The sequence below is a fragment of the Colletotrichum aenigma genome, assembly GCF_013390185.1.
Source record: "Colletotrichum aenigma strain Cg56 chromosome Unknown KSG_Cg56_contig04, whole genome shotgun sequence".
Lineage (NCBI taxonomy): Eukaryota > Fungi > Ascomycota > Sordariomycetes > Glomerellales > Glomerellaceae > Colletotrichum > Colletotrichum aenigma.
In genome coordinates, this window is record NW_023500910.1 from 3486402 (window position 1) to 3501802 (window position 15401).

A 15401-nucleotide genomic window follows, 5' to 3' on the forward strand; every position below is an offset into this window, starting at 1 on the left:
TCTTTGGCTGATCACCCTGCAGCTTGGCTTCGTGTTGTCGGCGGCAGCCAGTCTGCAGGCAACCCGGGATTCGACGTATTTCTGGGTGACGCCGAAGGTGGCCTTGACGTGATTGTGTTCACGCAGTTGTTTGTCGGTGATGGCACTCACGGCATATGCCTCGAACAGGAGAGTCGTAGGGCCGACGTCGATGCCCGTCTCGTTCCTGAACAGAATGGGTCGCTCGCGCTCGGCGGAACGGTCGTCCGACTCAAGTTCCCGGGTTGTCGTTCTATTCTTGAGCAGCCAAATGGGATCTACAAATCGGTCGAGAGCCAAGCTCCAGGTCGTCGCATCCCCGTTGGTGAAGTTGTATCCATGCCAGGTGCCGTTTGGCATCCGGAAGATCTTGTCCTTAAGATCCTCCGCAGACGAGGCCGCTGTATCCATCATTGAATGGTCCAAATGTGCAAAGAAGCCCTCAGGTGCCTGATCACCAGTGAGAACAGTTGCATTGTGGCAGCGGAGGTCAAGATAGCTGGACTCCACGGTAAAGGTCGTGTTGCCAATATCAGATTGCTGATTGGAATACCAGCCAAAGAAGAATACTCAATCTCACTAGAATTACTGGGCAGATCTCTCCATTCGTTCTCAGTGTGATTCAAGAACGGTATCCTAACGTTACCCCACAGGTCCATGGTGTCGAATTTCGTAGCTTCCGGCGTAGTGACAAGAGTCGCATACAGAGACGTCAAAGAGCGCATACCTGGAGTAGGGCCGAATGATCCAGTTGAAAAGAGCTCCTGCCACTTGACGAGCCTACTCCTGGCATCATCGTCGAAGTAGGTGATAGTTATATCCTTGACTCGCGGCTCGTTTCGTCGGGATTCCATCCTCAGCAGGCCCTGGGTTCCAAGAGGAGAGAACGCCCACGTGATAAGCAATAAGATGCTTAGTAGATTGAATGAGCCGAAGCTGAATAGGGTCATGACAGTTGAGCCAACTGTTTGACTACGATTCAACTGTTCGAGAAGCCCCACGGTTGCTCCTCGCTCTAGCTTCCAACGCACGATCTCGGACATCAGTTTGCCTGTAATGCCCGCAAACAGGATTGGGAAAGTACTCGCAAGCTACAGTTTCAAATCTTTATCACGATGCTCATCCTGTGTGCAGGAAGAGGCCCCATGTGAAGGTTCGACTTACGTATCGAATAGCGTCTTCCCGTAACTTCTCGAGGCTGTCCCCGCTTGGAGATCCGTTTAGACGCCACAGCACAACTACAAACACTGTGAATGCAAGCGGGAGAGCAATCGAAGCGCCGTTTTTTAGAACACTGGAAAACTTGACATGGCTCGATCGCTGCACTTGGTGGGCGGGTTCTTCTTCATCATCGGTGATGCGTACGTAGGTCTTGGACTTTAAGTGACTTCCGATGTCGTTCCTGTGGTTTTTTATGTTGTCGCTACTGACTTGGTAGCTGAGACAATTGAGTCTGTCAGTCATGACTTTTTTTTTTTTTTCCGGGACAGTCGATTATCGTCGGACTTGCCTTGATGATACATGCACACGAGACTCTACGTTCATGTAGTGACTTGCAGCCAACTAGCGTTGTGTCAGGGGAGATGAGTGCTGCTGAAGCTGCTGGAATGATTTGACTCATGCAAGGAGACTGTACGAAATTCTTGCGACATCAATGCCCAAATATATTTATTCAAGCTATTCTGGACATTGCCAGGCGACCAATGCAGGGTCTCACTGATATGAGCTGTCGCCAAGTCCAGCCTGCTTGATGTTGCAGCAGCCTGATGCACAGGACCAACGCCCATTGGTAAGCGCGATACGAACAGATAACGGTTTCCAATGGTCCAAAGCGAGTTTACTCATTTGGAAGTCATGTGTCTAATAAAATGTATATTTTTATTCTACTGTCTTACCTGGCTCCAGGCCCGCTCACGACGCACAGCAACCATGACTGTGTATGCACGTTGCCGGCGGCTTGAATCTGTATCAACTCCTGAGCACAGCCTGATACGTGCGTCTGTTTAACCTGCTCTAGGAGCTAATGTCCTGATACGCCCCGTATTCGTAGACTTGGTCCCGCCATTGCGGTTACCTCCGGGGCGGATGCCGCAGATGTGGGATCATTGCTACCGGCCGCCGCGGCGGCGGTGGGGCCGGAAGAGTTCGATGCGGACGATGCGTCGCAGTAGCGGAAGCCTGGATGGGAGGCGCAGGCAATCGTATCATTGATGTTCCTCGACGTTTACTTTTTGCTCGTTTTGGCGTGAGCGAAGTTACGTTCGCGGTTGGAAGCTCAAAATCGTGAAAGCCGGGAACGGTCCAACAACCTTCGACACTGTCGGGGCTTATCCTCGTTGATGGTCCCACGATATAGCAATCGAATATCAAAAACATTTCATAGCCCACTCAGTCAGAGGTTTCACGGTAAGGGCAAGCTGTAGTTCGTCCGGTGCTCCGTCTAGTGAGCTGAGCTGTGTATAAGTTCATTACAGCTGCCGCTCTAGCTTAGTTCTTCCACCGCCAATCAATGATCCAACGGGGCCGTGCTAACATGTCAGACCTCTCTGCCGTAATTCATGATAAGCACACACAAATCTCTATCTATGTGTTTGCTGAGTGATGCGGGCTATGATGAGCATTACTTATTCCACTCTCCGAATATGCCCCTAGAATACACCGGGACCAGAGAAGAGAGACGGCAACAATGCAAATCAACGCATGTAAAGGGAGTTGGAGAGATCCAAGAATCTAGCCGAAGTCACATCATGACGGCGAAATCGACTCCTGAGTCACCATGTACAAGGAACAAGATCCTAGTGAGCACGTATTGGTCTTGCGTTGAGAAGGACGATTTGGACCGTAAACACTGGGGTTCTTATAGGCACCTGGCACCATTTCAACTCGGGTTTACCGTTTTGATTGCATGCACACTCTCACAGCACGCCTACACCCGAAGATTGGACTTGAAGCTATCTATCGTGGACGAGGTGTCGCTGATGACGAGCCGCACAAGACCCGTGCCCCATAGTCGAGCTGATGCCTCGTAAAAATCGTCCTCTGCTATCCTATTGACCTCAACCTAGGCAATTCCGACCTCTGGGACCATCTGACACTACCAAGCGCGAGAACAATCTTGGATACCGCCTTCAGGACCCGCGCTCGTGTCGTGAAGCGCGATGTCTACCTCACGCTTTCACTCAACTTTCATCGGTGCCGTCCAAGTATACAAGTGGGCATCAGTCAAGGATACCAAGGGAATGAACGCGTGAGGTGAGGTCTTCGTCGGAGATTCACATGCTGTAGGAGCTCGCGCTGAAAGGAAATCTCAGCCTGAACCAAGCGCTTCTCGCTTTCGAGGGTTCAAACTTCCGCGAGAGCCCAAGTAAGCCCAGCGGATTTGGCAGAGTACGGGAATTCATCTCTTCAGAGGACCTCTTTATCCAATGATTGTGCTCTTACTGAAGCTACTTAAATGTCAGTACCTGTCGCAGGCGGCTTACTTTATCCCCCAGGATGATATGGCATCCTTCAGCTCAACGATACACAGACGCCTGCTCATATCGACTCCCAGGAGCAAGTTGTAAGCGTAATCCGATGATCAGGCTCCCATGGCCGGTAAAAAAAAGACCCTAGGCATTCTATTTTGACAAGTGCTTGTCCAGCCCTTGGTACCTTGCCTTGGCGTCTTCCGAGTATACTTTGAGTAGTTGCTGAGAAGGCATGTCATGGAAATGCTGTGAAATATCATAACACCTACAACGCACCCCGGCAGACTTGGAGGGCTTGGTGACTAGACAATCGAATGCTCACAACCAAGCTTGCTCGTGCTCTGTGGTCTTGCATGAGAGCATCCGCGGGTTACCTTTTTATATCAACAACTCGATGAGCACTTAGACGATGCAAGTCCTCATGAAGCAGCGTTGGTAGGGCATTCGTTAACAATCCAGACCCCGTTACGTCGTGGCTGATACCACATGACGCGTACACCTTAACCATTGCAGCAGACCGGGCCGGAAAAGCAATGAAAATCATGCAAAGAGACCATTTTTGACTTTTTGAACGATACCGTTCCTTGAGTACCTAGATGAGAAAAAAGCCTTTCATTCATTGTGCAACGACCAGAAATTCAGCCGGCCCAGTCCTCGGAAGCCATGTGACGCAAAACCATCCTTCTTCAATTTTCCCCGAAAACTGGCCCTTCCCTTCCGTACCCATCGTTGTTGGCTAGAGCGGAAACATGTGTCGAGGCACATTTCTTGCCTGTATGTTGGCAGATCTTAGGTGGCATAACTTATTTGCCGCCGAGGCTGGGGAAAGCAGACTCGTCCTTGGTGTTGATGGCAGCAGAGCCGCCGCGGGGGGCGCCGCCACGGGGAGCACCGCCGCGGGTAGCACCACGGGGGGCACCACCACGCTGGCCGCCGCGCTCGCCACGGTCACCGCCACGGGCACCACCGCGGGCACCGCCGCGAGGACCACCACGGCCGCCACGGGGGCGCTCAGGCTCGACGTAGCGCTGGTCAATATCCAGGAGCTGCTTGGTCTTGCGCTCACGCTCACGCTTGGTCTTGCCTCCGGTGCCGATCATGAAGTTGTCCTCCTCGTCGCGGGAGACCTCCTTGACGTTGGCCCACTCCTTCTTGAGCTTGGAGCCCTCGTTGGCCTTGCGGACCTCGAGGCCAGAGTCAAGGGCGAGCTTCTTCTCGGCCTGCTGGGCGAGGTAGTCGGCGTAGGAGATGTTCTTGTCCTCGGGCTCCTCGGGCTCGACGGGGGCGGCAGCCTCGGCCTCGGCATCCTTCGCCTCGGCCTGAGCGATGGCCTCGCCGGCCTGCTCATCCTTGCGCTCGGCATCACCCTCGGTGGCACCCCAGGACTGGGCAGCCTGCTTGTCGGAACCGCCGCTGTGGTGGGTTAGCTTTGAAGCTGGCATGACGGGACGGGAAGGAATTACGTGGCCTGGCCCTTGGTGTGTCGGTCGTCGCGCTCACGGGGGAAACGGCCGCCGCGACCTATTTGATGTTAGTGAATGGACCGAGTCTCGGCCGCCATGCGCGAATTGCTCGCGGCAGGCGACGACAGGGCGATTACGAACCTCCACGGACGCGGGCACCGTAGCCGCCACGGGAGCCGCCTCTAGCAGACTCCTCGGTGGTCTTACCACGGTTGCGGTCGCTGCCGGCACCACGGTCACGGAAAGCTGTCGGCAGAGTTGGGTCAGCGAACCGAGCCACAAAGCGGGGTCGAGGTTGCGTCTCCTCGGGAGGAAAGACGGCAATGGAGGTCAAACGTACCGGCCTCGTTGCCAGAGGCGTTGTTGCGGCGAGCACCGGTGTTAGCGGCGGCGCGCGAGGGGGCCTCAGGCTCGGCGTTGCGCTTGGTAGAGCGCATGGTGGATTTATCGACCGTCTTCACGGGCGCCTGAGGGGTGTCATCCTCAGCATCGTTGCCTGTCGTGGGGGGTTAGGGCATGTCCAGACAGCGAGGGATCATCCGTCGGAGGGATCGCAATCGAGGGTATTCATACCGAGGAGCTCGAACAGGTTCTGGGAAGCATTGTCAGTATGGGATTCCACGATGGACGACGAGGTGGTGAAAAATTGTGGCCGACGACGACAACAACAGGATTCCGGGAATTGACGGCAACAACGACGACGCACACAATGGCGAGGTCAAAATGACGACGAACAGAGGAATTGAAAAAGGTCGGGAGGGACAGAACCAGAGGGCGAGCTTACCTTGCTTGCGACCGACATCTTGTCGCCTGGATTGTGGTGAACAATAGCGACCTAGTCTAGGATGTGATTTGGGGTAAAGAGGCAGGTTAGAACACCATGACCTAGCGACTGGTGATGATGCTCGATAGGGAATATGGGACCAGTTGGTGCCGGTGATGTGACGATGGGGAGAGAGGTGAAGAAACTGCGCGCAACGGGGCACCGTGGGCACTGGCTGGGGTTTCCGGGAGGAAGTTGGGACAAATCACAGCGCTGCGAACCGACCAAGCACGGAGCAAATTAGGTCATGTAGCCAGGGCACGCAGGGCAAGAAGGCGGCCCGGGGACCAATGGCAGCCCGGCACCGCCCGCTGGACGCAGGACAGGGCACACAACACGCACCACTTTGACACGCAGATGAGGGGCACCTGGCCCCCAGACCTCGCACTGTGCCGACTGCCCTGTTGCCCTGTACCCGTCCGTGTGCCAGCCGCTACAACCACCGCCCGCTGCCAGTCTTTTTGGTGTGTGAGATCATCGCCTGGCTGCTCTCGCTTAGGATTTACCTCCATTTTTGTGTGCTATTTTCCGGCCATTTTTTAGGGTTCTAGACGCGCCCTCTCTCCTGCCTCCCTTCCCGTCCCTTCCCTTCGTACCAAGCCTACCTAGGTACCGGTTCCCCTCACCAGGCCTATTTTTCCGAATGCCGGTGAACTCTACCTTCAATCTGGTCGGAGTCGGAGCCCAGCTCCCTTCCTCGGTCAATCTGCTCTCCCGATCCCGGAATCTCATCAAAGGTCCCGTGCCACTCGCTTCAACCGAGGGGTCGTTTTCACAACCAACAGAACCGACTTCGCTCCTACCCCTCGCATTCGAATCCAGGTTGCGAAAAGGAGGGGCGGCATGCTCGGCTTGTTTCCAATAGCCCCTCCCCGCCGCCGCTGAAGGAGGAGCTCCATCCGGAAACCAAACCGAGCGCACACAACGCCAAACTCTCATCCGCGAATGTAGGTCGTCCCGGGCCCTGGTCGTCGCCCGCAATGCTTGCTACCTGCTGCCTGCTGCTCAGCGCTGCCACTCGCAATCGCCAACGCCCCGTTTGCATCGGTCCTGGCCGGCGAGGAAGCTCGGTGCTTCTGTCTGTGGAGCTCTTGAAACCACACACACTGATTGAGGCATGCCGCTTTTCGGATGCAAGATGCAGGCTAAGCCTCGGTGGCTACCCGACGGCGGCCAGTGTCATCTGAGCGCGAGGCTCCACAGGGCTACAAAGCTGGGGAAAACTCAATCCGCAACTGGCGCTGCGTTCGACAAGGTACTTACACGCGTCTCGCAGATGACACCCGTTGGGTCCTCCCGGGGTGATATCCTACTCGTTGGTTTGCTGCTGAACCCTGGCGATGGAAATCTTTTTGTGAGATGATGCGATTGAGTTGTACAGCAGGCTGCTTGCTCGCGTGATTTTTAGAAAGAAGTTGTCTCGTGAATCAAGTGCCACCAACTCAGTACTTCCCAAGGGCGCTGGATACCTACCTACATTTGCTACTCATACCAGCATGACTTGTGGACACGTCCGAAGTAATGCAAGCTGAGGCAGCAGACGCGATCCCATTACATATGGCGTAATATTGTTCTTGATGGCTGCAAACACAATTCTGCTTGCTAAGATCCGTTATCTGCTTGCCGGACTCCCAAATCAAGTTACTAAATGACCGCGGAACCATCCAATGGTTACCATGATGAGCCCATGTCTTTAACCTCAAAACGCCTCTCTTTTGTTGCTTGGCTTGTGTGAGCCTTCTTTTCCCGCCTTCCCGTCCAAGAAATCTAATGTTGTCGTAAGTCCTCTCTTAAGCTTCAGATCTCTGCTTAGGAGTCATTCCCATCCTTTTCCATCTTGCGGAAAACTGCAGTTTTGGTGCCCGCTAGTTCGTATCCGAGTAGACGAACATCGACAGCCGGATGAAAGTGTGCACCGACAACTTGTATTGCTTGGCCAACTCGCGCAAGGGCGAAAGCTTGGCCTCTTTTCTGGAATCCTCGTCGGGAAGCATGAACCTGACTCCCTTCGTGTGGTGACTGGTCGAATGGGTTGCTAGCGGGTAAAGAATGTCCGTGTTTTGCATTGGCTTGCACTTGGATAGACCAGAAAGGAAGCGTCGTGTCGTTTTCTGCCTTTCGGCGGGACTTTGGGGGAAGAAGTGATTGTCGGGATCCAGGGAAGTACACTCCATTCTCTCCAAGAAGGCGTCAAAAAGCTCCGTTGTCGCCCGCTGCCCAATCTTGCCGGCGAATGCCACGGCCCGGTGGATGGCCGCAGGGTGAATGTCAGGCTGCCATTCCAGACGCAGATTATCCTCCCACAGACGTTTCATAGAGAGAAGTACTAGGACGTCTCGGAGGTAGCCTCGAATAGTGTAAAAGGGCTCATCATTACGCTCTCGCTTCAATACGTATCGATCGAAGCGAAGATTGGGCGAGGCCCAGGCTGTAAACCTTTGAAGAAGACGGAGGGCCTCGGTTGGCTCCTCCTCTGAGAAAGGTGACGAACCCCGGGTGTCTTCATCCTCCGCGTGTTCCAGAAGAACCTGAACCTCTTCCCAAGACTCGTGGTTATTGAGGATGGCGTTCGCCTTGGCCACAATGTCAGGCGATATGACTTCTTCAAATCGTGGAGATTCGCCTTCGTCGCGCAAAGATCCCAGCCAGGAGATTCTTGCAGCATCAACAAGCATCTCAGATCGGCAGTAGTCACCGTTGTTCTCTCCCAGAACTTTGGCAAGATAGCGCTCAATGTCCCGCTCTTCGCTGTCTCTTCGTCCCCGCTCCTCTTTGGTCGCCATACTTCAGGCTCGCGCTCATAATTCAGTATCAGAAGCCGCTCCCAAAACTCGCGACACAACTCAAATTCTGCATAAGAATTATCAGGAGTGCTGGTGGCAGGTGATCGCATGGCAGGCGACTGAGGTTGCTTGAACACTATCATGGCTGTCGTATCTTCCTCCAGCCGCCGTGTCTCTCTGTATTGGCGCCTTTTCTAATCTCATCTGTGTGTTGAGATGAATGACTCTAATGTGTTATGGGTCAGTCAAATTTGAAATGTCTTTGATAAACATACTCACCGATTAACGATATGGCTTTGCTGGAGATAACAGAAGCAGTATGAGGAGAGCAGAAATATTTAGGATTTTTCGATTCCATCTAGGAAGAAGTAGAAATCGCGATTGGCTCTTTCAGAAAACCGATTTTGAAGTTGTAGCCGAGAGCACCATAGTGACTTCCCTGAGGCGACCTTGTAATATATTGAAAGAAACAACGGGAAGCCGCGATCTTCCACTTGGTTTCTAAAGCCAACTGGTTTTGATTTTGCAAGGAAGTTGCGTGTCTTGTACTGCAGAGATTGGTCCACAACCACCGATCCAAGGCTTGTCACGCAATTCCTCATTGATAGACAGAAATCAGGACACAAGTGCTATTTTACATAAACAACATCTAAATCTCGACGATATAGCCATTATACCGCTTCAGAAACCAACATCCAAACGTCACACCACTTGTAAGTCACGAACCCCACCTTCCACAAACCTCCCAAAATGGAAAGAGCACCTTAGTCATCCGGGAACACCCTAGCGCCTGAACCTGGGCCACCCCCGGTCACCACGCGAACCCCACACACTGGAGCCAGCCCGAGCTCCTGAGACCAGGCTCCCTTCAAGGGCTGCTTACTCGCTCCGCAGCGTCGCATCACCAGCTCCGACTGATTCGCCAGCATGGCCAAGTGGTAAGGCATCGCACTTGTAATGCGGGGATCCTGTGTTCGATCCACAGTGTTGGCATGAGCAGTTCATTTTTTGCATTCTCGGACAGGTGATGCGGTCGCACAGATAGCGATTGAACTTTTTTTCGGCCGAGATAATTCTCGGTTGGATGCGTTTTTGGGGAAAGGATAGTTCATCCGGTGTACATGTGTCCATCGCCAAGCGGGGAACTTGGATGCAATGAGATTTGCAGCTGCACCGTCACGCGCTGATAACTACTTTCTTGGTATACCGTGACTTTGGTGCGCTATCCAGGATGCGTTCTGCGATATTTCATGTTATGCCAAACCAACGATTTTGGGGTGTTCTCAGCAAGTTGGAACAACAACACGCATCGCCGGCAAAGTCCTTAAGTTTACCAGACATCAACACCGAATCTCCTTCAGAGCTTCTGGCATTGCTATCAACCATGAGCACAGGATGCAAGAATGTAGCTCGCAATTTGACGAATCAACCAACCGACATCCTCGTCGATTTTCTTTCACATGCAGACGTCGTTTGTTCTCCCATAATACGCAGGGAGGAGCTCACAGAAAATCCAGCCTTCTCTGGGACAGAACACGAAAACTGAAAGAAATAAAATTTATTGACGATCTGCATGCTCCTGCAGGTGGAGAAGTGAGCGGCATCTTGAGATCTTGGATCCATGCTTTTAGTTGCGCAAACATGGTAAATACCCCGAGCCTCGTGGCTCCCTTGCAGCTCGATTCTGCAAAGCTGTTTAGTACATCTGCCGGTCTCACACCACTTTGAGACTCTGTTTCTGCCCTGGACTTTCGATATTCATAACCTTCCTGTACTCGAAAAAGCGGCAACCAAGTCCCTTGCTTCATGTAAACCGCACATCACCATCAAATCACGAGGAAAGTGAGAAGAAAGATGTAATAAATCCAAAACTATTTTTCCATTAAGATACTAGCCATTAGATATAATTATTTACCCTAAAGTCGTCTAAGGAGTGTAAGAATGAGGCCATGTACTTCATTAAATTCAAACTCCGTTCATCCTTTTATGCATCGCCACGATGCTGTTCAAATGAGAGTTGAGGTGCAGCCTAGTAGCCGCCGGCGAAGACGCCGCACTTGTTGGAGACAAGGACGTTCTTGTTCTCGGCCAAGCAGTCCTGGTACTGGATCTTGCACTTGTTGAGAGCAACAGTGAAAGTGTCGGCGAAGAAGAAGCGCTTGGCGATATCGGGAGCAGAGGAGTAGCCACCACCGCTGCGGCGGTTGTTGTAGGCCTTGCAACCCTGGGCGTAGACGCTCTGGCACTCGGTGTACTGCTCCTGGCAAGCCTCGGCGCATGCGTTGGGGACGCTGCCCTTGCCGTAGCCCTTGCAGAGCTTGGTGTCGGCCTCAATGTAGAGCTTGAACTGGTTGCCAGCCTTGAACTCGACCTCGACGTCGTTGCAAGTAACGATGGGGATCTCAATGCCACCGACAGGGTTGCCGGGGCCGTACTTGAAGAGCCAGCTGGAGGGCTGCTTGCAGATACCAGTGGGAGGAGGGGGAACAACAGTGACCGGGGTAGAGGTGGAGGTAGGCTTGGAGGGGCAGGGGAAGGTGGAAACAGAGGTAGAACCAGGCTTCCATCCCTTGGGCTGCTTCTTCTGGAAGCAGTCCTTCTTGCCGCAAGATCCCTTCTTGCCGGAGCAGCTGCTGGAGCAGTAGCTGGAGACGTCCTTGCACCAAGCCTTGAAGTCGACACAGGCGGCAGAGTTGGGGAAGCCGGCACCCTTGTAGCACGCGTTGACCTGGAGGAGGCAGCGATTGGAGGCCTTGTTGCAGCTGTCCTGGTCGTCAAAGTCGGGGAGGTTCTTGTTGCACCAGCTTCCGCAGCCGTACTCGCAGGTGGCGGGGGTGGTCACAGTGGTGGTGCACATAGCCGGAGCAGTGGTGCTAGGAGTAGGCTTGGGAGTGGTAGAGGGGGGAGGAGGAGCCTGCGAGGACACGACCTTGGAAGTAGAGACGGGGGGGACGACGGGCTTGGTGGTGGAGGTCGTGCAAATCGAGGTCGAGGTCGTGGCGGGAGGAGGAGGAGGGGGAGCCTGGGAAGTGGTCGACACAACAGGGACCGAAGTGGCAGGAACGGAGGTAGCAGGCACCGAGGTAGCCGGGACCGAAGTAGCAGGAACTGAGGTATCGGGAACTGAAGTAGCAGGGACCGAAGTAGCCGGGATTGAAGTATCAGGAACGGAGCTGGCAGGGGCCGAAGTGGCAGGGGCGGAGGTGTCAGGAACCGAAGAGACCGGGGCGGAAGAGACAGGGAGCGTGACCGGGAGCGAAGACGACGGCGAGTTGGCGGGGGGGACGTAGCCGCAAGGCTCCAAAGAAAGGAGCTTTTGGGAGGCATAGATCTCAACATTGGCAGAGCCACCGCAGTTCTTGGTGCTGTCACCCTTGCAAGGCATGGCACACTTGTCGCTGGTGGTAGGTACAGAGTAGTTTCCTATGACGACACCGCAGTAGCACTCTTGACCGAACTCAAGACCAGCAAAGGGGTAGCCGTCGGCAGCGCAAGCGGCGATACAGGCGGACGGGGTCATGCTGCCGGTGGGAATCTGGTCCTGGCGTTCAGCAACGGTGCGTCCGTGGCTGGTGTCATCGGTGTAGCAGCCGATGGACTGGAAAGACTCGATAACCGTGTCGTCGACTTTGGCGAACGTGGGATCAGCCCAGACGGAGAAGGCAGACGGGCCGCCGCAAGTCTCATTCTTGGCTCCATTGCAAGGATAGTTGCAGACGCTGTCGTCAAGCTTTGCGCTGTTGACAGTGGCACTGCAGTAGCAGACGCCATAGTAGGTCAGACCGGAGTAGCGGTACCCATTGCCCTTGCACTCGGCAGCGCAGGACTCAGTGGTGGTTTTCGACTGATCGATGGAGGAGCGGAAGTCGAGAGCGTTCTCGCCCTGAGTTCCCTTTTCGGCGTAGCAGCCAGAGTAGACAAAGGGCTGGAAGGCGCTGAGGCATGGAGGCAACTCAACAGTAGTCGCGGTGACCTGGGAAACGAGAGTGGTGGCAGCGGCAAAGGCAGCCACGGCTCTGAGGAGGGGAGCCATTTCGAGCGAGTGTAAGGCGGAGGATTAATTAAAGAATGAACAGGTCTTTTGCGAAAAGCAGAAGAAACGAATGTGGTTGTATGCCGAGAGGGCTGTGTGTGATGAGGAGGGAGAGAGACCGGGATGAGAGGCATCAACGCCCTCCATATATAGTGAAATTCGATCATATCAGAAAGCGCATGATGGTGGCCTCCATGGTGGGAAGCAGTCAGGGGGACGGGGGACGCAGGTAGCGGCCGATAGAGTGGTGTCAGGTCAGACGGAGACGAGGCTGCAGCTAGAGCATTGGCGTGATTTCCAAGGATAGAGTAAAAGATACGCTTATTCTGGAGACGGTACGTTGACTGACTGTTGGCTCAGACGCTGTCCTGCTGTCTTCACTGAAGAATCGGCAGGAAACAGCCATATCATGGGTCTGATGTCAAGAATAGGCGAGCTAGAGTCAGTCAGGTTAAGCGGGAGCTGGACGCCACCTAGCCAGGGCCACATTGATGTTCCAACAACAAGCCAGGACAACAGCAATTAGAGACCTCTGAACGGCGCGCCTTCACCTGCACTGGCGTTGGGCTTTGCAGAGTCGAATTGAGGGTTCCAAACTCTTTCTGGCCAAGAGGCAGGGCCGAGATGCAGTCAAGTTGGAGTATCCGCCATCTTGGGGCGGACCGGCGCAAAAGGGCATGGTCCTTGAGTCCGAGCAAGGCACCTAGGCCAGAACAGGCTTGGAGGTGCAAGTGAAAGCTGAATCCAGGCCACTTCTGGTCGGCGGTAGTCGGCGGATGACGGGGTGCAAAGGACATACACAGGGAAGGGTTTGGGTGCCAAGGTGCGAGGAAGACGAGGAAACAAAACAAACGACCAGCGTGTTGCCCCTTTGGGAAAGAAGAAATGCCCCGCTTGGGATAGATTGGCCCGTCTCATTGGCCCTCCCGGCGTTAAGCTCAGCTTATCCCGTCGGCTCTCCCTCCACTCGCCTCTCCAACAGCAGGGGGTCCGGGGACAGAGCCCCCCCCGTACCTGCATTAGACTCTTTTTTTTCTTTCCAATCTGGAATCACAGCAACTGCTAGCCTCAGCTCAATTGCATCCGTACCTTCCACTCACCCATCACCAAGGTTTCCAAAGCTGCTAGGCTCTTGTGGGGACCTGTGCCGTCCTCGATGCCGTCAGGACCAATCTCCCCCAAGCCAACCCGTCCTACTTCACTTTAGCCACCCACGCAGGACATCATCTTTGGACTTTCGTTTCGTTTTGATTCAGGGGAAACGCCGGTCCAAGAATATCCTTTTTGTCAGCGTGGGCTTGGAGAACAATCGTCTCGATGCCCAGAGGCTTACCGCTCGACCGGTTTTCTTGTCCACGCCACAAAAGACCTCGGCCGAAGCTGCTATGACTCGGGCCGCGAGACCTACTTCGAAGCTCCTCTGCATTGCTCGTGCGCCCTTGCATGGTAAACCTGTCAAAAAATGGCTTGGGTCTGAACATAGCAGCTATGCACAATGCAGCTTGGGTTGCATTATTGACTTCTACCCCAGGCCTTGAGCCCTGTCAGCCACCGAGGCCAGCCCAACGCTTCGAGAAGCAGGGTATCTGCATACTCTGTCTCTCGTATAATCCTCCGCGATGCAGCACGCTTGGGCGACTATCGACGGGGCTGCAACGTCTGCGGTGCTTGAGCTGATAAGGCAAACCACAACGCTTCGGACGAGGTCCCCAAATCGTGCTCTGACTCTGGCACCTGCCCGCCCAGATTTCACGCTCTGTTCTGCCGCTTCGTTCTCTTCTCCCAACGATTTGGTTCTGTGTTTTGTCGGTGCGGATGATGTCGACAAACAACTCTCCGTCTTCCTGTGCGGGGCGGAACCTGGCCGAAGCAGTAGATCTTCGATGATCCCTGGTCCAAAGCAAGGGCGCTCCCGCGTTCAAGGATCGAGCACCTCGTCAATTTGTTTACACTCCCTTTGATAGGGCTGTCACGCCTCGCGACACCCGCCATATTCCCAGACACAGACCTCCCAACTGCAGGTGAGCATTGTTGGACCCTCCTTGCACGGCCGTATCGCCTGCAAGAGAATGGGTGCTGCATTATTCCACAAGCTGGGGGATACGAGACTGGCACCTGAGCCCGAGACATCTTTCGTTATCAAGCTTACCCTTAAGCTTGACTTGGTTCGACATTCGCCTCGAGCCATCCAGCCCTGACGTCCCCTCTCTGGGGTCGATGGCATGAATCAACAACTCACTAAACGTTGTTTTTTAACTTGGATCAATCTAGGTCATATTGTCGCCGCCTGATTATTCGCACACTAACTTGACTACACTATATCGTCGCAGATCCCTTCTACAAATGACTGCAATAACCCGCAACAATGGTCTATTGAGTCTAGAGACTCGAATTCCAAAGGGAGAGATTAATAACCACCCATCCAAAGACGCGTCACTGCTTCAAAGCGTTGTCGGTAGACACAATCCTTCTGGCCGAGAGAATTGTCAGTGCATCTTCGGCAGCCGCAGTTGCATCATGTAGATGATGTTTGGCTTGCATGCTGCCATCCCATCAGCGAGGATCCAATCTCGGAGACAAGCATTCCATCCGAACCATTCCCGTGAGCCATTCTCAGCTCGTTGGGCCCGACCTCACCTCTCACTACAAAGTTCGGGAGGGGAGTTGCTGCGCCTCCATCACCCGTCGACGGTGCCAGCCCGATGCCAATGCGACTGGACAATGCACACCTGAAAACACCACTAGCAACCCCTTTCCTCTCACCAAGAGAGGGGGAGAAAGCTAGGGGAGCTCATCAAGTCCGACCGTCCG

The 15401-nt window shown here is 54.1% G+C and overlaps 3 protein-coding genes across 3 annotated transcripts; all 3 read right to left on the minus strand.

The window, feature by feature from the left end:
* Window positions 1-4291: 4291 nt before the first annotated feature.
* RGGB (RGG repeats nuclear RNA binding protein B) lies at window positions 4292-5753 on the minus strand (the record flags this gene model as incomplete). Its single annotated transcript, XM_037322068.1, has 6 exons — window positions 4292-4901; window positions 4952-5009; window positions 5093-5197; window positions 5292-5447; window positions 5525-5543; window positions 5736-5753. 6 exons carry the CDS (start codon window positions 5751-5753, stop codon window positions 4292-4294), a joined length of 966 nt encoding a protein of 321 aa, XP_037180329.1.
* A 1886-nt stretch (window positions 5754-7639) lies between these two features.
* On the minus strand, window positions 7640-8557 carry CGCA056_v006820 (uncharacterized protein; the record flags this gene model as incomplete). The annotated part of the gene is made up of 1 exon (XM_037322069.1): window positions 7640-8557. One exon carries the CDS (start codon window positions 8555-8557, stop codon window positions 7640-7642), a length of 918 nt encoding a protein of 305 aa, XP_037179028.1.
* Window positions 8558-10586: 2029 nt separating this feature from the next.
* On the minus strand, window positions 10587-12590 carry CGCA056_v006821 (putative fungistatic metabolite; the record flags this gene model as incomplete). The annotated part of the gene is made up of 1 exon (XM_037322070.1): window positions 10587-12590. The coding sequence occupies one exon, from the start codon at window positions 12588-12590 to the stop codon at window positions 10587-10589; it is 2004 nt and encodes a 667-aa protein (XP_037179027.1).
* Between the last annotated feature and the right edge of the window lie 2811 nt (window positions 12591-15401).